The sequence below is a fragment of the Malaclemys terrapin genome, chromosome 2 (assembly GCF_027887155.1).
Source record: "Malaclemys terrapin pileata isolate rMalTer1 chromosome 2, rMalTer1.hap1, whole genome shotgun sequence".
In the NCBI taxonomy this organism is placed as follows: domain Eukaryota; kingdom Metazoa; phylum Chordata; order Testudines; family Emydidae; genus Malaclemys; species Malaclemys terrapin.
Genome location: NC_071506.1, coordinates 38,931,130 through 38,957,191, shown reverse-complemented (window position 1 = coordinate 38,957,191; position 26,062 = coordinate 38,931,130). Strand labels below are relative to the sequence as shown.

General features: G+C 36.5%; 1 protein-coding gene across 6 annotated transcripts in view; it reads left to right on the top strand.

Moving 5' to 3' along the window:
• Positions 1–26,062, top strand: part of VPS13B (vacuolar protein sorting 13 homolog B) — a 960,935-nt gene that overhangs the window by 596,055 nt on the left and 338,818 nt on the right. For 4 of the 6 annotated variants that reach the window (XM_054017509.1, XM_054017507.1, XM_054017508.1 and 1 more), the window contains exons 26-30: positions 1,089–1,260; positions 5,767–5,881; positions 7,934–8,075; positions 11,243–11,651; positions 17,489–17,606. In XM_054017509.1, coding sequence (XP_053873484.1) covers positions 1,089–1,260; positions 5,767–5,881; positions 7,934–8,075; positions 11,243–11,651; positions 17,489–17,606 — 956 coding nt within the window. Of the gene's footprint in view, positions 1–1,088; positions 1,261–5,766; positions 5,882–7,276; positions 7,344–7,933; positions 8,076–11,242; positions 11,652–17,488; positions 17,607–26,062 lie in introns of those variants that run through there. The other 2 variants (XM_054017510.1, XM_054017512.1) reach the window with 2 other exon arrangements.

The following is a 26,062-nucleotide window of genomic DNA, read 5'->3' as shown; positions in this document are numbered from 1 at the left end:
TGCAAAGCACACCCCCACTCTTACATCTCTTCTTCCTCTACTCCCTCATAGACCTAATCAAACCTCTCTTTCCTTCACAAAGCCCAGATTTCACCCTCTGTTATGCACAAATACACTATCTTTCCCACCTCCACCCAAGAGCTCCCTGTTGGCCAGCATTGATCCACCAGGGTTTTTGTGAAGAGAAGAGCTAATGAGGCAGGCTAGCGGTGTTGTAAAATGGAAGTAAGTGATAGAACTTGACAGTTTCATCATATAATCTGGGCAAAACACCATTAGGTTTTCCTGAATAGGGGGACTAACTCTTCACGTGTCTAATTTTAAATATTCAAAAATGGCTCATGTTCAAGACATTATCAGAATATGTGTGTGTGTGAAGTTTGGCGGTCTATAGTAGTTCAACTAGAAGAACTTCAGAGGTGTGATGAAAATAGGAAAATTCAAAAGGAGAAGGTGTCTTATGTATAATTTTCCCATTGCAAATTTAACAAAGCCTTTGTCCAAAAAATACATTGAAAATTCAGGTGTCCTGTGGAGAATTATTGACCCAAATTTGGAGACTAATTTCAGTCCAAAGAGATGAAAGACAGGGTTATCCATTCTGTGTTAAGAGCAAATCTCAATGCACCCTTAATTATGGAGTTGTTACCAATGCTTCCATAATCTGTGGTGCTTTTGCGTTTTAAAAAGTATTTTTTTTTAATTAACAGATATTTTCTCTTGAAAATAATCCATCAGATTGTATGAAATGGTGTAGATTTGACCATGTTTCTTATAGTGTTGCCAACTAATTGAATAGTACTGATTAAGTAATTATATATTTCTCTGAAGGTAATTATCTTATTGTGTAAGTGCTAGGAGCACAGGTATTATTATTTATTAACTGTGCTACTCAATAGTGCAATGAAATACTAATTTAGTGCCACACTGGAAGGTGGCTTACAAATGATCAGTGTATAAGCATATTATATACAGTATAAGAATATGACCTGTTATAGTATTTTAGACATTCATGTGAAGTATTTCTAAATTATTACATAATCTGATTGGTCATTGAGCCTTTTCAGTTAGTATTTCTCTTTTTCTAGGCCGATTCTGTACAAGGTGGTGATGATTCTCCATTCTCAGACTCTGTTACCTTGGAGCAAACAACAAGTAACATTGGAGTATCAAGTGGACGTGTTAGTTTGTGGATGCAATGGATGTTGCCAAAAATTACTATAAAGCTGTTTGCACCAGATCCTGGAAGTAAAGTCACAGGTATGGTACATAGAATTATCTATTTTAATTTAGTACTTTAAGTGTGTAGTTATTTTAAGATAAAACCAATAGCTATTTAGAGCAAGTATTCATGAATTAAAAACTGATAATTATAAAAAGATGCACATGTTTGTCCAGTGTTTTAGCATACTGCAATATGCTGTCATGCATGGGATCAGAATTCAACATTGTCCTTTGCACCTGGATTAGCAGAGATTGGGAGCATTGTAAAGGCAGTCTTGGGGCTTAGTCTTAGCCCACAAAGTGTTCTTTTAAATTTGAAGACAATTTGTTCACTTCTTTTGAGTTATGCAAGTATGAAAAACAATATATTTTTTTCTCTTGTGAAGTTATTCTCTTGTTTTTCCTACTCAGAGACTTCAGAAACAGGTGGCTGTTAAAATTTAATTTGGCACATGGCTCATCCTCAAAAGGAATAGGACTATACTAAATCTGAATTAAAAGTTTGTTAGTCATTTTAAATGATACAGGACAAAAGTTTGTGCATCAGCAGTGTGCATGTTTTAATAAGTTTTTCTTGTGATGGTATGTGCCCAACTGTAAGCCGCTATACACAATTTTGCATTTTTCTATCAACATTTAAAAATTGTGTTGATTTTTAAATAACATTGTGACCAGGGTCCCAATGGGAGCCAGCCAAGATCACTCAATTAGGGTGAACTGCAAAGAATGGGGAAGACAATTCCCCATAAAGCTGGTGGATATTCTACTACTTAGATTTACCAGGCCAGCATAGAACAGCTTCTTTATTACCTAACTGGTTATTCAGAAGTCCAAACAACACAGTTCCCTTAAAGTGATCATCATGTTAAATATGATGAACATTTCTGTAAATCTTTATTTCATCATATAAAAGAAAAGGTTCTAACAGTCCCAAAGGATCGGACACATTACCTCCCAGGTTAATGAATGTTTCAGATCTTACCCAAATACACTCTACAGCCAATTCTTATTAACTAAAATTTATTAAAAAACAACACAGAGAGAGTAAGGTTAAAAGATCAGTATACATACAGACATGAGTTCAATTCATTTAGGTGCATATTCATAACAGAGATGGTAAGCTTCGTAGTTGCAAAGAGTTCTTTCAGAAATAGTTCATAGGTTATAGTCCAATGTCCAAATATCATATTCAGGTCGTACCGGCATAACTGGGACCTCAGTCTTGCAACTCAAACTTCCCCTGATGAAGCCTAAGTAGATCTGAGATGACAGAATCAGGACCCAAAGATCTTTTATACAATTTCATGTCCTCTTTGACAAGTTGGGATTTCCTCTGGAACAAAAGGTCATTAGGATGACTTTGAAGGAGGTCCATCACCGGTACTTAGCTATAGAATTAACATAAGGCAATTTGCTTGTTCCTCCACTATTCACAGTACATTTCAAAGAGAGATGAATACCAAGATATCCTGTGTTTACAATTCATTTAAATGCTAGGATGTTCTTTTGATCTCTGAACTATCAGAATACTGCATAGACAGGGACTGTTGATTACATTGTCCACCCTACTCATACATACATGTAAATACACAAAAACACAAACATTATCTCCGCATATGTCTTTTGAGGGTTATTTATTTTGCAGGATGTTTAACCCTTTCTAGTCATGCGTCACAGACATAAATTTAACACAATATCTATAATATTTTAAAAATAAGAAGGAATTTAATATGTTTCAGATTACTTTATGTTGAAAATAAAAATATAGTTTTTATTTGGGAAATACCATTTTTGCACTAATACAATTTATAAATAACTCATCATGCAGATTTTGTAAATCGCTTATTATTGTATTAACTTAAATACATATTTTTCTTAGGATGCACACTTGACATCCTTGTTAACAAAATGTACTGGTGCCCTGTTTTAGAAAATGAAGAAACTAATCTATCTGATTAAAGTTAATTTACAAAGAAATGTAGCAGAACATTTGACAGCAGAAACTTAATAGGAAACAAATCTGAAAATTCAGGAGACATGATGAGGATAAAAAAATACTTGGCACTTGTAATGCACTTTGAAAATTAAAAGCATTTTCTACTGATATTATCTAAATTACTGCCATCACCATGATGGTTGTTAGGTAAGTATTATTATGTATACTTTTTATAAACAAGGACACCAGAGCAAAGAGGTTAGGTGACTTGTTCAAGCCCTAAAAGTATTGTTTCTGCCCAGAGCTGGGATTATTGCTCAAGAATTCCTAGCTCTCAGTCATGTTCTTACATCTCTAAATGAAGTCTCTTTTATGCTATTGTTTAATTTGAGTATCTCTATCCCAGTGTTGGGCAAACTACAGCCCAGAAACCACATCAGGCCCTCCAGACATTTTAATCCGGCCCTCGAGCTCCCATTGGGAAGTGGGGTCTGGGGTTTACCCCGCTCTGGCATTCCAGCCAGGGAGTGGGGTCGGGGGCTTGCCCCACTCCACACGGCTCCCAGAAGCAGGGGCATGTCCCCCCTCTGGCTCCTATGCATAGGGGCAGCCAGAAGGCTCCGCATGCTGCCCCCACCCCAAGCGCTGCCCCTGCAGCTCCCATTGGCTGGGGACCGCAGCCAATGGGAGCTGAAGGAGCAGCACCTGCGGACAGGACAGTGCGCAGAGCCGCCTGCCGCATCTCCATGTAGGAGCTGGAGGGGGGACATGCCACTGTTTCTGGGAGCTGCTTGAGGTAAGCGCCAAACAGAGCCTGCCCCCCTGAACCTCTCCCATGCCCCAATCCCCTCTGCCCCAGCCCTGATCCCCCTCCCATGCTCCAAACCTCTCGGTCCCAGCCTGGAGCACCCTCCTGCACCCTCAACCCCTCATCCCCAGCCCCACCCGAGAGCCCGCACCCCTAGCCGGAGCCCTCTCACCCTTCAACCCCCAATTTTGTGAGTATTCATGGCCCGCCATACAATTTTCATACCTAGATGTGGCCCTTGGGCCAAAAAGTTTGCCCACCCCAATCTAGCCTGTTTAATGGTAGCTAAGGCTATAGAGAAAGCTGTATACTGCTCTCTGTCCACAGAATTGCCATTGATGTCAATAATTACAGTTCACACAGATCAAGAGCAGTAAATGGTCCTGATTCTTTTTAATTGGTTTTCAAGCCAAAATGTACGGAACAAAAATCCTGTGCTAATTTTTTTCCCTAAATTTTGAAGGGAAGATGTTCTGTTATTTCAATACAGTAGTTCAAAACAGCACATTTTTCTAGATTCATTTAATAGCCATAATTGCACAGTAACATACTGAAACCTGGAAGCATTCTTTACTTAATGATGTGCTATTCTATTCTGAAGCTGAAAAGTAAAGTAACCCATCACTACTTTCAGTGATTTACTGTGATGCTATCCATTTGGAAAATACAGTGAGAGCAAGCTATGCAGAAAAATGTCTTGAAAAAATTTGACACCAACGGTCTCAGGTTTAATTTCTCAACTCTACTATGTAAACATTAACATTGCTTTTATGTTTTAATAAGAGTCAGAGTCTCAGTCTAATTTCTGTCCCTTTTTAATGTCCTTTGCCCATTTTTATTACATAATCTGAGGCGTCTATTTAGCAGTAAGTGAGGAGGAGTTATTGTATTTATTAATCACATTTGTCTCTCTTCTAGTGGATCTTAAATTGTAAATTCCTATCTTGCAGATGTTGTATATAAAGAGCCATGTATACTTATTGTGAATATAAATAATTATACACAGAAACAATGTTAAAAGAACTTTAAAGTTGGTTACAAAGTCAAACACTCAACAATTAGGAAATCCCAGAATTAAAGTTACCTGTGCAGCCTTAATTCAGCCCCTTTTGTGCATGTGCCTTATGATAATCTTTAATTACTTGGTCACATACTATTTTTCCACAGAACTGTTATATCAAACGGACACCTAAAGTGACAAATATTAACTTGATCTTAGTAACAGGTTAAGTGGAGCAGGATTATCACAACTAGGAAAGACATGTTGCTATGAGAAAACTATTTGTATTTGAGAGCTGACTTCTATTTAAGCAAAATGTGGAGGATTTGGTAAGAGATGTTATCCATCTTGTAGTCAGTGGCTACTCAGATTGCAAAACATCTTTGACAGCTGCTAAACTCTGGCCTCCTAGAATTATCTAATCTATCCAGTTTCTATACTCCAATTATCACTGTAGTATTGGATTTTTCCATTCTGAGTTATTTTGACATTTTAGCTTTCTGTTGTATGCTTTACAGCAGAGTTGAGCCCAAATCAAAACAGTCTCAGCATTTTTAAGAGAGGTCTGGATTCTGAATCTGGATCTGAGTTTTGTGACTGGCTCCTGTCTGTGTGATGTTTGAACAAAAATGCACTAAGTAAAAATCCCTGAACTTTGCAGGATGGGAATTAGAGATCCAAATACAAATTGTGGTGACCCAGGCACATTTCTGGTTTATGAACAGTGTTTTATTTATAACACAAATTTAGAGATTGTAATTCATAGATGTTCATTTTAATTATCACTGGTTATTGCAGAGATTTGTGTTGTCAGTGAATTAGAAGATCTCAGTGCCTCAGTAGATGTGCAAGATGTATACACCAAAGTCAAATGTAAAATAGAAAGCTTCAACATTGACCACTACAGAAACAGGTAATTACTGGAAGTCATGCTACATTAATTCCATTCTGAAAAAAGAAAGCAGGTTTTTTTTCATTGACAGAATTATTATTTGACTTTTAATTAAAAAATCATTGTGGAATATAGTGAAATAAGCCATAGCTATACTTTTTTAAACAATAAGCACTGATAATCAGAATTTCCCAGAATTCGACTTGCTTGTAAACAGAGTATACATAAGCCATTTCAGTCTTTAGGGAGAAATACATTTTGTATGTGGGTAGCACCATTAAAAATTGGTATTTGTTGAACTAAATGAGAAGCTGTTGTCCAAATGCTTACAAAATAGGAAATGCCTCAAATACTATATTGTGATTAATTTTATTCTACCAAATAGTAAATGTCTAGGTTTTTTTTGTCTCTACTACTTGGTAAGTTGTTTATTTTTAAGGCATCAGAAGGAAATTTCTAATAAAAGAGATGTTTTTGTAATTGTGGAGTAGCTGCACTGTAATGCAGGAAACTGAGTTCATTACCTTTGTAGCAGGTGCTAGTCTAATACATAGAATAGCCTTGATAAGCTCTGAGGGAGCCACGTACAGTCTTCATCAGCTGAATGATGAGTTGTCATGAAGCAGAATCCATGGAGGTATGTGGGAGATGATAATTAAGAGAAAATGGGACAATTCTCTAGTGTCCTTTCCTGGGAGAAGACTCAACAAATAATCCATTAAAATATTTTAAAATTTATTATTAGGGTGAGACCTTTAAAAAGTGCCTAAGGGATTTAGGAGCACAATTCCTACTGATTTGCAGAGAGACTTGTACTCCTAAATCCCATAGGCATTTTTGAAAGTCTCCCATGAGAACAATAGGAAGGAAATTCAGTGTTAGCCTCTCATTCTGTCCTTAATTCAGTTTTCAACTAATTTGAGACTTAGTGCAATGAACGAACAAACTATACGGTGTGTATGAAAAGTAGAGCCATTCTGAATATTCTTTCTTTTCTGTGAATTAGAAATATATATTTGTTTGAATGTATTGTAAAAATTACTAATCAAACCTTACATTTTCTTTCTAGAAACTTCTGTTGCAGTCTATACCATGAAGCTTTTAGATATAGCAGCATACACCAAGCCCTCATACTATTAACAAGTTACTTTTTCCACAGGTTCTGTGAAAGACTTGAGAGGTTCTTTGTTCTGAATAGTCTAAAGCTTCAAACTCTCCAAAGCTTCCTTCCAACTTAGTAGTGTTCTTTTTTTGCTAAAGTTTTATCAGTTTATTAAGTTACTCCACTTAACATAATTGCATTGTCAAAGCCAGTTTCAATTCATAAACTATTCAAAGTACACTCTATATATGACTAAATTCTGTGGACTCAAACCAAATGCAGAGAACAGATAAGGTGAACATTCTGTTTTCCAGGCCAGGGGAAGGCTGGCAGTCAGGACATTCTGAAGGAATATTTCTACAATGCAAAGAAAAACTTGTGGTGAGATTTTTGTAGTGGAATAAGATGCTTAACAAAATAACTCTGTTCTAAAACTTAAACAATATAATTTTTCTTTGTTCTCAGACATGTTCAGAAGAATGATTGCAAGAATTATAATATAAAACATAATTTTACCACTTCATAACCAATTTTGTGCTTATGAACAAGTACTCTAAATTTGAAATGTAATTGGATACTGTTTTCCTTTCTCAATTCTTTTGTTCTTGTAATCATCCTCGTCCACGCTAATAAAGCTTTTTGCTGAATTTTTATTTCCGGGAAAATCAAGTGATAAGTCTGTTTTGTGTGCAGAATTCTATTAGATTTTAATTCCATGACCTCTTGGTTGGGTTGTCCTTTCCCATAAATTACAGTTTTTCAAATTTATATTTTTCACACCAGTATTTCTTTTGATTTCCTTGAATTTGGGCATTTCAGAAGGTGTGTATGACACATGCTATATCTCACAGCTGTGCAGAGCTATGCAAATTTCAGCATAATTTAAAATTCTAAATTTTTTTGGCTTATGGCTTTTGTTTTGTTTTGTTTTTCTTTTTGTCTTTTTCCTCCTCTCTGTTCATCACCTCAAGCCTTGGGGAAGAGTGTTGGTCTCTGGGGCAATACGGAGGTGTATTCGTTTCCTGTACTGACAAGCTGAACAGACGTACCTTGTTGGTTCGACCCGTCAGCAAGCAGGACCCTTTCAGTAATTTCTCTGGCTTCTTTCCTCCTGTAAGAAATCCTTTTAAAACGTATACTACAGAACTTCCATTAACAAATACAAGTAGGAGAAAAATTATCTCAAATGTCATTAGTTTCTTCCCATTATTTGTCATTTATAAATTCTCTGTACTAAATATATTTATTATCTATTTTACTCCCTTTTTGTTCTCTGACAACAATTGTCAAATTCTTTTGCCTGGGCCTGGGCATCATAGAATGTCAGGGTTGGAAGGGACCTCAGGAGGTCATCTAGTTCAACCCCCTGCTCAAAGCAGGGCTAGTCCCCAGACAGATTTTTGCCCCAGTTTCTCTAAATGGCCCCCTCAAGGATTGAACTGACAACCCTGGGTTTAGCAGGCCAATGCTCAAACCACTGAGCTCTCCCTCCCCCCGGGGAAGCAGTGTCCTTTGTGTTCCTCTGAAATCTACACCACTGCTATTTGGTAAAGTGGCACAGCTAGAATTCCTCATTTAAAGTAACTAAGATCCTGATCGCACAATGCACTTAAGCACATGTGTAAGCTTAAGTATGTGAGTAGTCCCATTGAAATCAGTGGGACTGCTCAAATACTTTAAAGATAAGCATGTATGGAAGTGATTGAGGCCCAAATGTGTGAGCAAAAGCCAGTATTGTACGTTGTACCTTGTTTGTGGTGGCTGTAATGATATTCTCAGTGCCTTTAATTACTTTACATAACTGAGCTATGCCTTAAACTAATTTATTCACATATATTATTTACAATATATGCACTAATTACAGCAAACCGTTCATGTGGTCACAATTCCTTGAAAGTCTCAGAACATTACAGTAGTCTCAGCCAGCAAGTAATATGAGTTACTTAACTGTTTCTCTTGCATGGCCTTTTTCGTATTTGATAAATAGTCATGAGCAAGCATAAAACTTGAAGTGGCCTAGAAATAATTCCAAAAAAAGCATAAAGGGCCAAAATGTGCTAACCTGGGTGCCTGTTAGGCTTGGCTCACCTCCCTACTTCGAGCATTGCTACCTGGCTCCTGGTGCATGGGGTCGCAGTGCTGCTCAGGTTTGGCCCTACTCCCCTGAAGGGAGGTGGCCAGGTCAAATTTGAGTAAGTGATGTTGCAACTTGGTGCACAGGCTCACACAAATTTGGCCTAGCCTCACCACCATCAGGGGGGCCAGGGCAACCCTGAGCAATACTGCAATGCCAGGGGCCCAGTTGTAACTCCTGGAGCAGGGAGCTGAGCCCAGCAAGCCCTGCAGGATAGGAGCTGGTTCAACCAGGACAGGGGTTTTGTGGGTTAAAGCAGACAGACCCACAAAACCCAGAACTATTGGGGTGCCTTACTGCACACTACACATATCTACACTTTTGATGACGTATAGGGTACATGTGTAGTCACACTTCTGAGTAAAAAGCAGGCTGCATCCAGACTGCAGTGCGTAGCTACACACAGCAGTGAAAGGTTCTGGCAGGAGGGAGGCAGCAGGAAAAGGTTCTGGCAGTGGGAGTCTTTCCCCACAGCCAGAGCCTTTCACTCCTGTGGAAAAGGCTCTGGCATGGGGAGGCAACGGGACAGTACACTGCTAAAAATAGCAGTGTAGATATGGGAGGCACTGCTTGGGCATGTGGAAAGCCATGTGAGGTACATACCTTAGGGCTCTGGTGTGTCCTTACTCACCTAAGCAGTGCTTCACCATCCACACTGAAATGTATACCTGTGCTGGGGGGACATGCAATGTTTGTACTCTGCATGCCGCCATAAGTGTAATCAAGAGTGCTTTTAGGCAGTTTTGTTTAGTACGCTTCTGAAGTGTATTAAGCTAATGTGCACAAAGGTACTCTTAGTGTGCAGTACAAATGTCCACATGGGGAGTTAATACAGAGTAGCTAGTGTGGGCTTTTCCCCAATGTAGACAAACCTTATGTATCCAGTCTCTCATATTCACAGAAATGATTTTTTTTTTAAATTAATAAAAATACAATCATACAATTTTTCTAGCAACTCTCATTGAAGTTAATGGGAGTAGAGACCTGAGCAGGTTACAGCACGGACCCTTTATCTTTAGTGGTGTGATAGATTATATGGAATATTTTTGTGTTAGTGGAAGTTCTGTTCCATTTGATTTATTTTCTGTCATGAATATGTCCATCATTCTTTTACTTATTCTAGTTGTTTAAATTTGTTCTAATAAGAGTGAAAGCTAACTTACTAATTTGTTACAATTCACTTAATCATATGATCTTTCAGCTTCTCAGCATTTCACATACTTTTTACATTTATTTAAGAAGTTAGTGCTTACATTTAAAAAATACATTAATTAGTAATTCTGAATAAATAAAATCTGAAAATGTTGAAAGAATGATCTACTCTATTTACAAAATGCAGTTGCTGTACTTATGCTTGAGTGATTAAACACTATTAATATAATGATATATAATATTATGTCAAAACCAATTTGATTTTATTTGCTTTCCTTTATTACTAAAATTATTTAATTTGTTTTATTAATTTATTTTAAAATTCTCAACTTCTGCAGTAGCTCACTCAAGGTCAACTTTCAGTCAGAAATGAATGTTTCATCCAGATACTGGAGGAGATTTTTCAAAGGTACAAGATGTCAGGAGCCTAATATACTCTGACAGCCAATGGGAGTTAGTCATCTAACTTCCAAATGTGTCTTTGAAAATCTTTCCCTCTGTGAAAAGAAATCTTGCAAAAAATTTTGAACGTTTTTTTTATGTATTGAGATGAATTATTTAGTGTATTAGTATTGTGGGTGTTCTGCAGGAGAAATTTTAAGTACAAAGTTATCTTGCCACCACTGGTACAGAGTGATGGTTGGGCCCACAGAGGGAATGAAAGGGAATAAAAGCGATAATAAACTCTCTAAAATGAAGAAGGGGTTAGCGAATGTAGATAATTTTAAGCTTATGCACAATTTTTTAATACATATTTTTTGGTAAATTTTGACTTTCTGAAGTGCTATGAGGTAGATGGCCCTTCTAAAGATTTAAATAAACCTTTTCTTAAGTTGTTTGGAGAAAGTAAGAAGCCCCCCCCCCCCCCCCCCCAAAAAAAAAAACCCTGAAAAGATGGGCTAATAAAGAAATAATAGCAATTGCTCTCTGTTTAAGATGTTTAACCTGTTCTCTTTACAACAGTTTTCATTATTGTTTCTTTTTCCTGGAACAGACAACTGCAAAACTTTTAGATGGCTCACACCAACAACATGGATTTCTCTCTCTCACTTATACAAAGGCTGTGACAAAAAATGTCCGGCACAAGTTGATATCAAGAAATGAACGAAGAACTTTCCATAAGTTATCTGAAGGTCTTAATGATGGTTCTCCTCATTTTCTTCACGAGATCCTTCTTTCTGCTCAGGCATTTGATGTTGTCCTATGTTTCCCTTTGCTTAATGCAATTGCAAGTATATTTCAAGCAAGGCTGCCAAGGAATCAAAAAGAGAAAAGCAAATCACCTGGCCAACCTATGAGGACTCATACTCTAACATCTCGGAACTTACCTCTGATTTATATCAACACAGGTGTAATCAGAGTCTTCTTTCCCAAAACTGAGGAAATGCAACATGATACAGGAGGTATTATGAACTATATGAATATACTTATTATGTGAAACATTTACTTCCTTCATGTTCTTTGGTGAAGGTTAAATACCACAAGATGAAACATATCTCTTAAGCAAGTTTCTTTGCACTCTAGACATGTGAATTACAGGGAAATCTAGTCTCTTTGACCAAAAGGTTCTATCTCAATTATCTCACTGCTTCTTGTGATAATGGCATATTTAGCAATGTCCCTGGGGCTCTCATACTGCAAGGCACAGAGATGGAAAATGTAATTAATATGATACACACTAGATTTCTTAAGAGTTATAGAAATAATTACTTTGGAGGTCTACCTTTGTCTGTCCATAGCATTTGGGCTGTGAATGTGATTGTTAAAGGAGTTGGTCAGGAGTTGCATGGAGAGAACTTAAGCCCTGAGTCTGCAATTAGATCTGCAAGAGTTGACTCTTGTGCCAGCACTGAACCCCTTTGAGGCCAGCGGGTGTCCATGCTGATACAAGAATCCACCTAGGTCAGATGGATCCATTTGCAGGAACAGGACCTTATGGTAGGGAACTATTGAAAACCCTCAGGGTTTACCTACATGAACATTCAGTTCATAGCAAGCTGGAGTGTGAATCTATCCCAGAATTAGCATGTTGCAGACTAACTGTCTGTGTGGACCCTGCTAATATGCATTAACAGTTTGTTAATGAGCCTTGCTTTAGTTCCATTTCAAAGAGGACTAGATGAAAAATCATTAACAAATTGTTAATGCACATGAGCAGGGTCCACAGTCAGTCAGTCTATGGCAGGCTAGTGCGAAGTAGATTCACATCTCAGCTTGCCACAAACTAAATGGTCATGTTTAGACAAGCCTTCAGACAGTTGGGCAGATGGATGGGTACTTAGAAAGATGGAGGGTGTAAAAGCCTTGTGCTCAGTTAAACCCACTACTCTAAGTCTCTGCATTAAGTGGCTTGATGCCCACCACAAAATATATTTATTATATTTATACTCATGCTTTTAATTCTTACATCTACATAGAAAGACATTAACGTTAAAAGTACACCTACAGACAGATAGAGACTATACAGTTACAAGTACTGTACTCCCACTAAAAAGAATGAGGAGTACTTGTGGCACTTTAGAGACTAACAAATTTATTTGGGCATAAGCTTTCGTGGGCTAAAACCCAATTCGTGTATGCCCAAATAAATTTGTTAGTCTCTAAGGTGCCACAAGGACTCCTTGTTCTTTTTGCTGATATAGACTAACACGGCTACCACTCTGAAACCTGTACTCCCACTATCAACTACTCTTCTGAGAAAGGAATAAAATGCATTACTGTTATAATGCTATGTTTACATAAGTCATATAGGTATGGGTTGTGACTATTATCTGCAATAATACACAATCTAAACCCATGAGGGTAAAGTTTAAATTTTCACATAACCTAACAACAAGAGGTGCAGACAGAGAGAGTTTAGTTGGATTATTTTTTTGCCAACATCCTCTACAATTTTCCAACTGGGAATGGCAGAAATACAGTCAGATAAAATTAGAATGGCTTTGTTGGCAAGGAAGAGTTATCGTTCTGCTGGGAAGGGAGTCTGAGGCATGCTGTCAAGGAAATTTTTTAAAGAATATGTTTTTGCAACATCTGTAGCTTTGCACTTCATTAAAATTACATTTATAAAAAATGCTCTGGCTGGCTTAGAGAAAGAAAGACTGACCCTGTGCTATCCACGTTTTTAAGCAATTACAAATAGCAGAACTGCTGTGTGTAAGCTTGAATGAAGGCGGTAAACACACATGCATGTATAAAGAATGGCCAAAAAAGTTAAAACTTTATTGAAATAAAAAAGAACAAACTAACCCCAAAAACTAGAAGTTCTGGAGTTTCATGAAAATATGAAGGTCAGTGCCAGACCCTTTCCATCTCTTCTTTTACCCCAACCCTTTCTAAACTCAGATACTTCTGAATGAGGACATTGAGGTCTCCTTGCCCATGAAGTCTAGAGACTGTAACAAAGGCCAAGGCTTGAATATGACCAGCTGTTATTTTTAAATTAACAGTGGCCCTTTAAATATTAGGATTTTAATTGCTTTTGAAGGCCTCTGTACTATATAGTACAACACCTGCAAGAGGTGTTCATATATTAGTTTCACGTAATTACAGTATACCAAAAAAAGTTGCTATTTCAATATGACAACTTAAATTAATATGCTACATGGTACTATACTGGGCACATTTTCTTTAAATGTTTCATACATTAACTATTAAAATATATTTGCTCTTTCCTTTGCCATCAGTTAGGTCATCTATTAGTCACAGGCCTGTGTAACCACTGATGCCTCTTTTCTTTTTAAAAATTCAATGTAACTTTTCTTTTCTTCAGCACAAAATGTTCCAAGTGTCATATGTTTCTTTGATAGTATTTCAGTAGCACAACCAGATCCGAGGTGTTTTCTAGCAAGTCTCATGCTGGACTTGGTGATCCCCAAAGATGACAAGTTGTAACGTTGGACTTGGTGATCCCCAAAGATGACAAGTTGTAACGTTGCACTTTTCATGTTGATCATAATTTTTTTCTCACTCCTCTATATCTAAAGACATGATTACACTGAAACAAATGTTGTACAAGACAGTCTCTTTAATACCAGGAAACTTAAAGGTGTTACAAAAATAAATGTTGATGTTATATACTGTATTTTAAATACTTACTGTCTGGGGCCCTGATCCTGAAAACATGGCGCAGCTTAATACTCATAGTAGTCCCACTGAATTCAAAAGGACTACTTAGATTCATGAAGTTAATGTACATGTGTATGACTATGCATTCTGGAGCCTACATAAATTATATAAATAAGTTTTATTTAATTGTGCCACTATTCTTGAGGATTTTTTTTTTTTTTTTTTTTTACATAAAATGCCAAAAAGCATGAAAAGCTTCACCAAGTGCAAGCACGGTGCTAAACAAAGAATTTAGCACTTGAGGCTGTGTAACAGTTGGGTTACATAAACATTTAAGAATTACTTCTAAAATATCTGTTTAAAGAATCCTAAAATATAACAATTGCAGTATGGCGCCTGACTTCATGTACTGTAACTTCTGTTTTCTACTTTTGCAGTATGTTTATAGTCATCTAATTTAACAAAAGAGCAAAGTGAATTTTATGTACTCATGAAATATAGTTTAATGCATCTAACAGCACATGTAAAGAATGAAACTAATTATTTTTAAAAACCTTATATGAAGGATACAAAAGTACAAGATTAGCTTTCCCATATATTAGTCAAGTGAGTGCTTTGCCAGTGAGCCACAGGTGTGCAGCACTACGGGTAGATGAAAACAAAAGTGAATGTGAGGGGCCTTATGACATATATAGCTATAATAAATTTGTCCCAGGGTGCATTCATTCTGTGTAATATATACATTCTTACTCAGAGCTTTAGAAATACATAAACAGGCAACCATGGTTTTATTCATTATAATTTTCCCCATAGAAGATTTCCCCTGAAAAGTTGAAGAGAGTATGTGTGGCAGAATATGAGTTAAGAGATGTATTTTCCATCAGTAAATCAGGACATAAATCACCTCTGCCCCCAACACAGAAGCATCAAAATATTAATTAGTATGGTACTCTCTATATATGTTAGAGTTAATTTGTTAAACCATGTGACATTGCATTACTCTTTGGTACATTTTGTGATAGGTAAGCTGCAAGTGTTGTATGTACTAATAGTATTGAATACGTTTACACATTTTTGTTTCTTTTACCAAAATCCAAACCCTTGTTTTTAGAAGGAAAAAAAAAAGAAGAAGAAGAAGACAGGAGACCTTTCTCAAGTGTTACTTTTTTTTGCCAATCTTGCTCACAAATAATGTCATGTTTTACAGCATAAGTATGGTGGTGACCCGAGTAATATTGAGACTAATGAATAGGGTTCTATTTATTGCACTGTAATAAATGATCAAAGTGACAAATACTGGAAACAAGAGACCCAGAACCACTTTTGTTCAGTATTCTAAAATCCTTAGCATAAAAAGGATTTGGGTGAGAAAGGGAGAAAACGCAATCCTTAGCATGGGGATCTGCCACCCAAAACATTTAAAATAAGATTTAAAACACATTTAATATACTTCCCTCTTCTCCCAGAGACATTTTAAAGCACATTATGTTAATTCAACACCAGCAGGAGGTAGTTTAAGTCTAATATTTAGGCTTTGTAAAAAAAAAACAAAAACCCAAAACTATTTGGTTTTGGTGAAAAATTATTGGCACAAAAAGTTTTTTGTGGGCATTTAAAAATTCCACCTTCAGTGCCTGCCACCAAAACATCTGAGCATCATTTTGGTCAGATTAAAGACTGAAGGATCTGGGCTCTGATATTTGGGTAGATAGGTTTCCTTCAATCAAATCATTTGTGTTGTCACTCAGTGGTTTACTTTGCTGCATCTTGCATTATGTTGTTTTTTCTGTATTACCCAGAATTCTATGATCCCTGAGATCCGTTCATAAAAATTATATGTCCAGACTACAGAGCATGGCTGTCTGATTTACCAAGAATGTGGCTGTCTGATTTACCAAGAAATGAATTGGTCTGTAGAAGCCATTCAAAAAAAAAAAGCTGAAGGCTGACTAGTTCTTTCCACATCAAGCAATGCATTATTTAGTAAAGTACTTCAACTCTCTTCTGTGGCTGAACATTTAGTTTCAGCACAAGTATCTGAAGTATCTTACTGGGTGGCCACAGATGGTAAAATGGGTTGGGTTTAAGTACTTACATATTAAATGGGTTAATATGTCTAATGTATGTAGTATGTATAATACTGAAAATGGAGTGGGAAACTCTATGAGCATGCTCGGTCATATACTTACGATATTACTGGCAGCTTCCCAATTGCCATAAAATCCTTCAAAGTAGGAGTGCTGCAAAATACCTAATGCAAGTCTTTGTAGCTGTTGAAATAGAACACAATTTTTTTTCAGTGATGATGTAAGAGAGCCATGAAACTTCAGTGTATGAGCAATAGAATCTAATTTTTTTCTCAACAGAGCTCTGGTTTTATATCTACTACAGCATTCATTTAAAGTAAACCTTTTCTTCATCTGGCTAAAATATAAAACGTAATTTAGACAAAGTAAAAAGCAGCGGTTTTTCATTATAGCAGTTGAGAATGTCACCAAAGAGACTTTTCTTCACAGATACATATCACATCTTTTTATTTTTTCACAGTGTGTAGGGTATTATATACTGTGCTGAATATATATTGCACACCACTGAGCCCAATCTTGCTATCTTTGTGTTTATCATGTTTGTTGCAATCAGTAAGGTGTGCTCCAGGGATAACTGTTGAAAGATCTGCTATTGTATGGTGAGACTGTAAAATCTTGCATTATTTGATTCATACCTTCCAAAGGGGCCCACAACATAAGGCCGAGTAATATTTTAACATTTTAGATATTCATATACTTCAGTAGGGTGTTCACGAGGAAGCAGCTGTAGAATATGAAAATCTGTTGGAATCAATATCCTTTTGAAAAGGTATTTTTAAAATAAGATATCTCAAGGTAGAACAAGAGGTCACAGATTATGATTTAAGTGCAAGACAGAACTTGATCGGGAAATTGGGCACCAAGTAACAGCCTTCTTTGTTGTATATCGTCATAGTAGTGTTATTGACTGCAATGGGGTTATTTGCGCAAGTAGTAATTCTTGTGCATAAATTTTTGCTAGATTGAATCCTTAGTACATAGTATGATTCAGAGATTCTTTATAAACAATTTTTTATATATGTCTGCTGTGTACCTCTGTGCACACACTCACTTATAAAACAGATGCATGTTTTCTCTCGCCTTAGCTGAAGCTAATCAGGCAATAAAAGAAGACACTTTGATTGTCAAGATTGGCTCCGTCTCTATGGCTCCCCAGGCTGACAACCCTCTTAGCAGAGCTGTACTCCGAAAAGATATTTACCAGTAAGTATTTTTCTTATATCTAAACTCTCAAATATTTCATTTGTACCGGAAGTTAATTGGTCAATAAAACTTGGTCCATGCAGCCTGTTAAAATACTTTTGATATTCAAAACCAGGGTTTTTTTATTTTCTTCACTTGCAGGCTTTGAAATCCATTCAGACATATCAAGTATTTCTGTGAAGTGTTGATGCATAACAGAATTTAAATGTCAAGTCATTATGGAAGTAAAGATCACAGATGAAAGCATTTTAAGAGACTTGGTTTTATGTAGCGAAAACTCAGATCACCTAAGAAGAAAAGGGACTGTTTGTGACTAGCATAGCTCTTAGTAGCAGTGTAGTGTGAAAGTGATAGATACACAGAATGTAAATGGTAAACACACATTCAAAATGCAGGACTGTTGATGTCATGTGGATCAAAGCTGTAAAGGAGAGCAAACTTTTAAAGAGACATTTCACAGTAAACCCATTTTCTGCAAAAATGTCATGCTCTGGATTGTGTCATTGAGTATGTGCAAACCTCACTAATCATATGTAGGCAGCAAAACTGGCAAACATATTTAACAACATGATAAAAAATAATGTATGATATTAAGTAGAGTTGGCTCTGATGCCAGACATGAAAGTATGGTTGCAAATAATACCAAGTGAGAAAAGTCACAGAAATACAGATGAACAAGTGTCTTATAGTTCCTGTTGGTCTGTTTCTCAGATGTGGCAATATTTTTGTTTGAAAAGTACTTCATACTGCACTTCAATAGAAATTACAAACATCAAAATCCTTTCCCAGCAGTAAAACATTTACTGCCTAGAAAATGACAGCAATTTTACTTTGTCAAGTGTAGGAATTTTTAGGATGGCAGGAGACCATGAAATTTCTCCAGCTCTTTGTCTCTTCTGTTCATCTAGAAGTTATAAGGCAAAGTCTTTTTTTCTCCAAATACTTGTCAAATTTCCATTTGAAAATATGTGAATTATTGTATTTGCTCATATGTTTGTCACTAGTAGCTTATTTCTTATATTAAATGGGCTGTGACTATTATCACGTTAGGATCCCTTCTGTGAAAGTTCTTTGTGTCCTGTTGCCAGTGACTGCTTTCAATGAGGAGGTCTGAACCAGTTCCCACTCAGCTCACAAATGTACTGGCTTCTTTCTCTGTGGTTCCTCCGCTCTCACAATCCCCTCCCTCCCTCTCCCCCCCCCAATAAATTAGTTTCTGCTTTGTGAGGAACAAAACCAAAACTACATCCTACTGTCCTTCTCATCCTCTGTTCCTATCTGGAATCTAAAAACTATTTTAAAACATTCCCCAAGCATAAATTTGATCCGGCAAGATCTAGTTTCAATAATGTAATCTCCAGTGCTGTCTTTTACAGTGGGCATGTGGCACTCCCTGCATAGACATCAGAGACTAAATGGGCCAGATTTTCAGCTAGTGTAAATTGGTGTAACTCCACTGAAGTCAGTGAAGATACACCAATTTATACTAGCTAAGAATCTGGTCCAGTGGTCTTGCATCTGTGCGTGCAGTACACCACTACATTTCCAGAACTGGTAGTCACTAGTTCAGTCTGATGATTGGAGTCCTGAAGCTTTCTCTTAAGTTGGCTGCTTATAATGCACTAGACCAATGGTCTCTTTTCATTTGTGGACCCCTACAATTTTTGAATGGAGGTGCGGACTGCTTTGGAAGTCTTAGACATACTCTGCAGATCTGCAAGGGTCCACGGACCACAGGTTGAAAACCACTGTTTATGTTAACGGGAACCTTTCATGTACCCCTTAGACATAGTCTAGACATAGCAGACCCCCAGAGGTTTGCAAACCACAGGTTGAAAACCACTGCACTAGACTAGCTTTTGGCAATATATATTTGGTTCTCTCAGTTCTACAACCCAAAATGTTGCCTTTTGTTTTGTGCTGCTAAGTTTTTAGATATTTTTTTATATATATTTTTTCTAACAAGGAAGTCATTAAAAGCTCATATACAACACAACAGACTAAGGGAAGTTGAGGTAAAATTGGGTAGGATGAAAAGAAGTGTTGGATCACAAACATCCTACCTGACTGTCTGTCACTGATCAAATCATTGACCCTATACACAGCATCACACTTCTCAGTGCAGTAATCTTCTCCTCAGCAACGTCTACAGTCTCCAGCAGTTTTCCCATATCTGCTTCATTGACTCGCCATCTTATTTCACACCATAGGAGAAAGGCATCTCTTTTCTCTCTTAATTATGCAATTATATTGACAACAATTTTTTAAAATTGTTTTTAAAAACTTTTGGCGTATAGTTTTCATGAAGGAAACAATGGGCGACAGGGGATGAATCACTTAATGATTACCTGTTCTGTTCATTCCCTCTGGGGCAACTGGCATTGTCCACTGTTGGAAGACAGGATACTGGGCTAGATGGACCTTTGGTCTGACCCAGTATGGCCGTTCTTATGTTCTTAAGGACACGTGGCAAAATTATAGCATATGAGGTTGCAATCCTGCTTTTTTTAAAAATTGTTTTGAACTGTTGTGGCATGCAATAGCAAATTTCACTCTATCAAAATAAATGAAGTAATTTTTAACATCAAAAGTTTTAGGGTGCCAACTTTGTGGTGCAGTGGTAAATTTTCTGCATTCCTAATTTGGAGTTCAGGATTCAAATCCAGGATTCAGTCTGTGTTCCCATGCATGACATAGATTTGGGAGCATTGTGGCGAGGATATACTCAGTCTTTATTCAACAGTAGCAGCTGCTAGACCAGTAGAATTCAGAAGGGAGCTCATTTCAAAACTCTTGTTGGAAAGGAGGATAATACAAAGACTTTGTATAATTGGGGCATGTGGAAGCTAGAAAAGAATAAAAGTAAGGCATTTATGATTATGTTGGTTCAGCTTCAACCCTCTGCTGCCCAGAGACTAGATTTCATTACCTGACCAGGATTCTCGCTATCTGGAAGGACCACAGCCTGTGGGGGATAGTGTTCGATGACAACTGTGTGTGACTGGGGAATCCAAATGTTAGTCTGGGGTTGTCAAAAAGCAAATGAAAACAACAAGCCCATATAACTTAACACACGTTTTGTTTAAAAATGGATAATAAATATCATTTGCAACATATGTACTGTACTGTCCATTATAGAACATTTAAAAACATAAAAAGTCTGTTGATTACTGGAGATTTATCTGCTGCAGTATCGTACTAATCCCAACATGGCTTCTTCTCCCTCTTTCCATCCTTCCCCCTGCTTCTATTTATTACTACTGTTTTTAATAGAATGTAAGAAAATAAATCATTGTCTGAATCACTGTCTTTACAGTGTTAGGGGAGTGGGGACACACAGCCTTTTAATTTGTGGTCTCACTTTGGTTTAAACAGTCTTCTGTTTAGGTCTGTGCTGTAACCACATGGAATTAGTGTCATTTTTTGTAGTGTTCCTCATGAAGAAAATTTTTTTCCTCACATTTAGAAACGCTCCGTATTGGAAAAAAGCTTTCTTGTTTAACTTGGAGAGAAAACTAAATTCAAAGAAGGGATCATGGAGAAGCAGCTCACCCTGAAAGTTTGGATGCAAACATTTCCCCACATGAATATTGGCATTTAGCAAGCAACATAATTAACTAAATGACTCTATTTTTATTTTACCGCATAAAACAGTGATCCCAAATAAACGATTTCCTCTCAAAATATTTTATCTTTAAAATACTTAAATTGCATAAATGTAGGGTTTAATTTCTTTTAAATCTATTATGGAGATACAACAAATAGGATAAATGTACCATAACACCAAAAAGAAGATTCTCTTAAAATAAGCATTATTATACCATTTTGCTGCCTCCAATAAGGGGCAATGCCTGCCCCTTCCTCTGAGATGTGTGTGTGTGGGAGGGTGGGGGTTTTTTATTTATTTATTTATTTATTTATTTTTAAGATTTCTGATGAATTTCTGGTGTCTGCATTCCAGCTCATAAAGTTTTGCCATTTAAGAAAATGGCCACCATCTCCCATTCCTGTCAATGGGACTGAAGCTACAGGGTGCTCTAAGCTGGACAGCATGGCATAACCTTTATAGATGTCAGAAGAAATTAGGGAGAATGTATGTAGGCAATAAGTTGGGGCGGGGGACAGGACTGGGAGTGAGAATGTGAGTGCAACCGCTGCCTATCCCATATATGGAGAAGGATAAACAGAGATAGAATGACAGCTCCCTACACCTTTAGGGAGTAGGACAGGGTAAGTGGAGATCCCCCTAATCGCAGAACAGGAAGGCCATATTTTTTGTGCATTGAATTTTGACCTGTCTGATAACACAGTTTAGAGTGTCACAGAGGGTCCTGTGGCACCTTTAATACTAACAGAAGTATTGGAGCATAAGCTTTCGTGGGTGAATGCCCACTTCATTAGAGTGGGAGACTTTCCCCTGAAGATGAAAGGAATCCAAAGACTGTTGAAAAACAATGTGATTTATTTATTTTTTAAAGACCACATCATTTACTGGGGTCTGACTCATGATTTTTGAATTCTTGGAATTAGCAACACTGACATGATCTAGTTACTCAGACTCTGTGGTGGGCTTAGGATGTGTTCCAAAATATTAGTATTTAATACTTTGTTGGAATTTATTAAATTCAAAATTGTGGGTGGTGATTATGACTACTACAAAAAGCTTTAGATCTACTTCACCATTACTTGTCATATGGAGACTGATTTATTGAGAAAGCCTTTCTTATTGGGACTTTCCACTCTGAGCCCGACCAAGAGCACCTGTGCTAGAGGATCCCCCTCCTCTGCTAAATAGGCTAGGGGAAGCAGGGCAGGAGTTCTTGGGATGAAACCAGCTCTCAGGAACAGCAGGAATTTTCCTAACTCCCTTGTTCCTATTTACCCACCTTCTCTCCTCCTGCCATTTCTCCATTCTCCAACTCTTCCCCATGATCAATACGTATATTTTATGTTATGTTAAAAATGTTTTAAATAAATAAAAATAACAAGATACGTGCCTATTAATACCTTCACCAACTTTCTGCCCCATTACATTCATTTTCTGTTTTTCATCTTTTTAGATTGTAAATTCTTGGGGCCAGGGCATTCTGTTTTCCTTTGTTTATGTACAACGCCTAGCACAATATAAATAACATTCACCAGTTGAAACCCAGCATAAAAGAGAGCAGCAATTGAGAATCTCCCATTTTTTTAATTATAATTAATTATAATATTGGCAGAACTGAACTTCTTTACAAGATGCACCATACCATGTCAGTTTATCTGCTGGCATGTAGGGGGAGGGGAACCATAGCTCTGTCTACTCCCTCTCCTCCATATCCTGCCTCTGTCTATCTGCTTATGGTAGAGAAATATCAGATACGCAGTACCCTGCTTCCCCCAGCACGTAGTCCCAAGTTCCAGGTAGTGTGTACTGGGGAATGAGGCTTGCTGTTTTCGCATGATCACATGGGATCAGGGCATATTCTACTTCTAAATCAGAACTGTACTAGATGCTGCACAAACACATACAAAGACCTTACAATTTAAGAAACTGTGACCCAGTCCTAGAATGAGTAGATTAAAACAATGTGGAGCGCATGTAAGTATTTCATATTGCTCCATTAAATGACTTGTCAAGTCTAGAAAAGAAATAGTGACCAGGAGCATGGAGGGTACAGACTCTTTGAAGGCAACTGTGAAAAGGCCTGACATTTAAGGTGCCAAAGATCTCCTGTGACACTATGAAGTAACTGGAAGTTTAGTGCACTCAGCACATCTAGGGGGTCATTAGGCCCATAGTTGGTCAATAGGGAATCCCCCATCATTTTCAAGATCCAAGCTTCTCGTTCATACCATATGCTAATTAAAAAAAGCAATACTATTTAACTTTCATGTGTTTGCGCTGATAGTGCTGGAGTAAAGGAGGGAAAGAGTGATAGATGGTTTTCTGACAGAAAGTAAATACATTGCCAAAAAGCTGGATGGAAATCTGTTCTCTCTTTCAAATGTGGTTTGGAAAATGAAATGCATTTCTAATGTTTTCCAACAAGCACCCAAATTTCTAAGCATGTAGTCGTCAGCCATATTATCTGGCTCAGTTTTGATACTACTATGGGCTACATTTATTTCATAAAATCATACCTGTTGATGAGGAATTTGCAGAACACTCTTTCTTGTGACCACAATATGAGCAATAGTGTACCAGTGTAGCCTTTTATTTATCAGTTATTTGTAAGACCAATTATCACAGCTGAAATCATTTTTCTGATTTAAAAGTTTGATATCAAATATCTGAATGTAACTTAAGGAGTGCAATTGAGACACATAGTTCTTGCTTTAGTGGTTGATTATTTTATAAAAACTTTTACCTTATTTTCCATTGAGCTCTAAAGTTCGGAATATTTAAATGAAAGTTTTTGTAAGTGAACAAAGAATTTACCAAAGCTCTAAAGAAGGATAAAGAAACAACTGTTTCACTGTTACACTACTGCTGGATGAACATTGAAATACAATCATTAAAAAATATGTACAAAAAGGGTTCTTGGTGGAAACAATATCAAGTCAGTAAAAATTCACAGATTTTACCACAAGTTACTAGGAAAATGAAGTTTTCTAATAAAATCTAGTTATGTCATTTTGGTTAGCTCTCTACTGCAGAGGTTAGGTTAGTGTTTTTTTAAAAATAATAAAGGTAAAAGATAGGTACAAAAACTAATCTTATTAAATATTTTTTTAAATAATTTGTAGGGAAGTATTTGATTTATAGCCTACAAGCAATTAAAACATGAGAGAGAGAGAGAGAGAGATTTGTTCTTTTTCTTCCCATTTTATAGTCCTAAATTGCTATAGTCCTATTTTATAGTCCTAAAGTGGATGTTTTGTACTCTTTAATTAGCTTCCTATGTTAGTAGAATTTCAGATTTTTGCACAGTAATTTTTCTCTTAAAAATATTTTAAAGCAATTTCACTATACATTTTAATTCACAGTTGCAATAGCACAAGTTCTAATTGTTTTGCAAAGCCTTGATTGATTTTTAAGATATTTAAATCAAATCAGTTATTTAAATTGTCTTGATTTCAATCATTCCACCCTGTTATACCACTTGAATTTATGCTGGTTTATAAATACCTTTTATGGAAATCCTTCTTGTTCTTATTTTCTAGAAAGGTTCATGATCACTCCCTCTTACAGCTGTTATGAAAAGAAAAGTTGCCCTGCTCTTTTAGAGTCTTACAGTGTCTCTTCATTTTCTATACTTATTAGAGTGGTTCAAGATGTCTGTCTCAGCCATTGTACCAGTAAAAGATTCAAATATTTTGATAGCAGTACATGGAAACTCCATTCCTAATTAGCACTGGCACTTCTGAGATCATTGCAAAAGTTACTCATTTGAAAACATCAGTGGAAATTAATTGTAAAATTAAAGCTAAACACTGCCCATTTTATTTCAGATATCTAGCTTATTAGTTTCCAATACCAAAAGCTATCCAAACCTACAGAATGAATTTCACTAAATTTAAACTGTATATTTCACTTTTATTTTGGACTTTGCTTTTTTAATTATGAAGTTGATTGGCGAATATAATATCATTTGTTTAATTGAACTTAATATAATAGAATAAATCTCCCCTCCTCACTTTGTGGCTGGTAGAAATAAAAAAAAAATTCAGAAAAAGAAAATGATACTAATACTTCTATCTCCTACTTGACCCCAAACACTTGCTTCAAAACGGTGAGTACTCTCTCCACAAATCATTTTTCTCTTAGTGGACTGAATTTTATTTGCAAATACTTGCTGAGTGTGAATTTTAAATTTACACTTGTAAATCTTCATGGATAGTAAATTTTATATTTGCTTCATGTGAGTATTCCAATCCGGGAACAAAAACATTATTATATGACTTATATGTCTAGTAGTTGCTAATCAGTGTTGCTCACAAGGAAGCCACATTAAATAAAAGTTGTGACTTTTTTACATAGTTTTCAATTAATCGACAGTCTCCAAACAGAGAAAAGGTTAAATTTGTCAATTATGTTATTTGTTACAAATTGTTTGCTCAGCTCTCCTAGTAACTCTCCACCTAAGAATGTTTTTTATAAAACAATTGAAGAAATTTAAAAGAACCTTACCCTAAAAAAAAAAAAAGAAAGAAAGAAAAAAAGAAAAGAAAAAGAGCTTCAATAATTTATTGTTGCTTTATTGTCTTTGGACTTCAAATTGCTTTTTTTTAACTCTCCTAGTTTCCATTTTAGATGTTATCTGCCATAGTTTGTTCCTGGCTGTTGGCTTCACTTGGTCAGGATTTCTGTTTTCTGAAGGATACCTGTGCAGCTCAAATAACCTCCTGTATCTTTTCTTTTCCTTTCTACCACCTTGTTTCTTTAGGGCTATTTATGCCTTTTGTAACTGTATGTTTAAGTAGCCTTCGTACTGAATCTGAGGATTTTGCTAAAATTCTAAATCTTCTAGGGT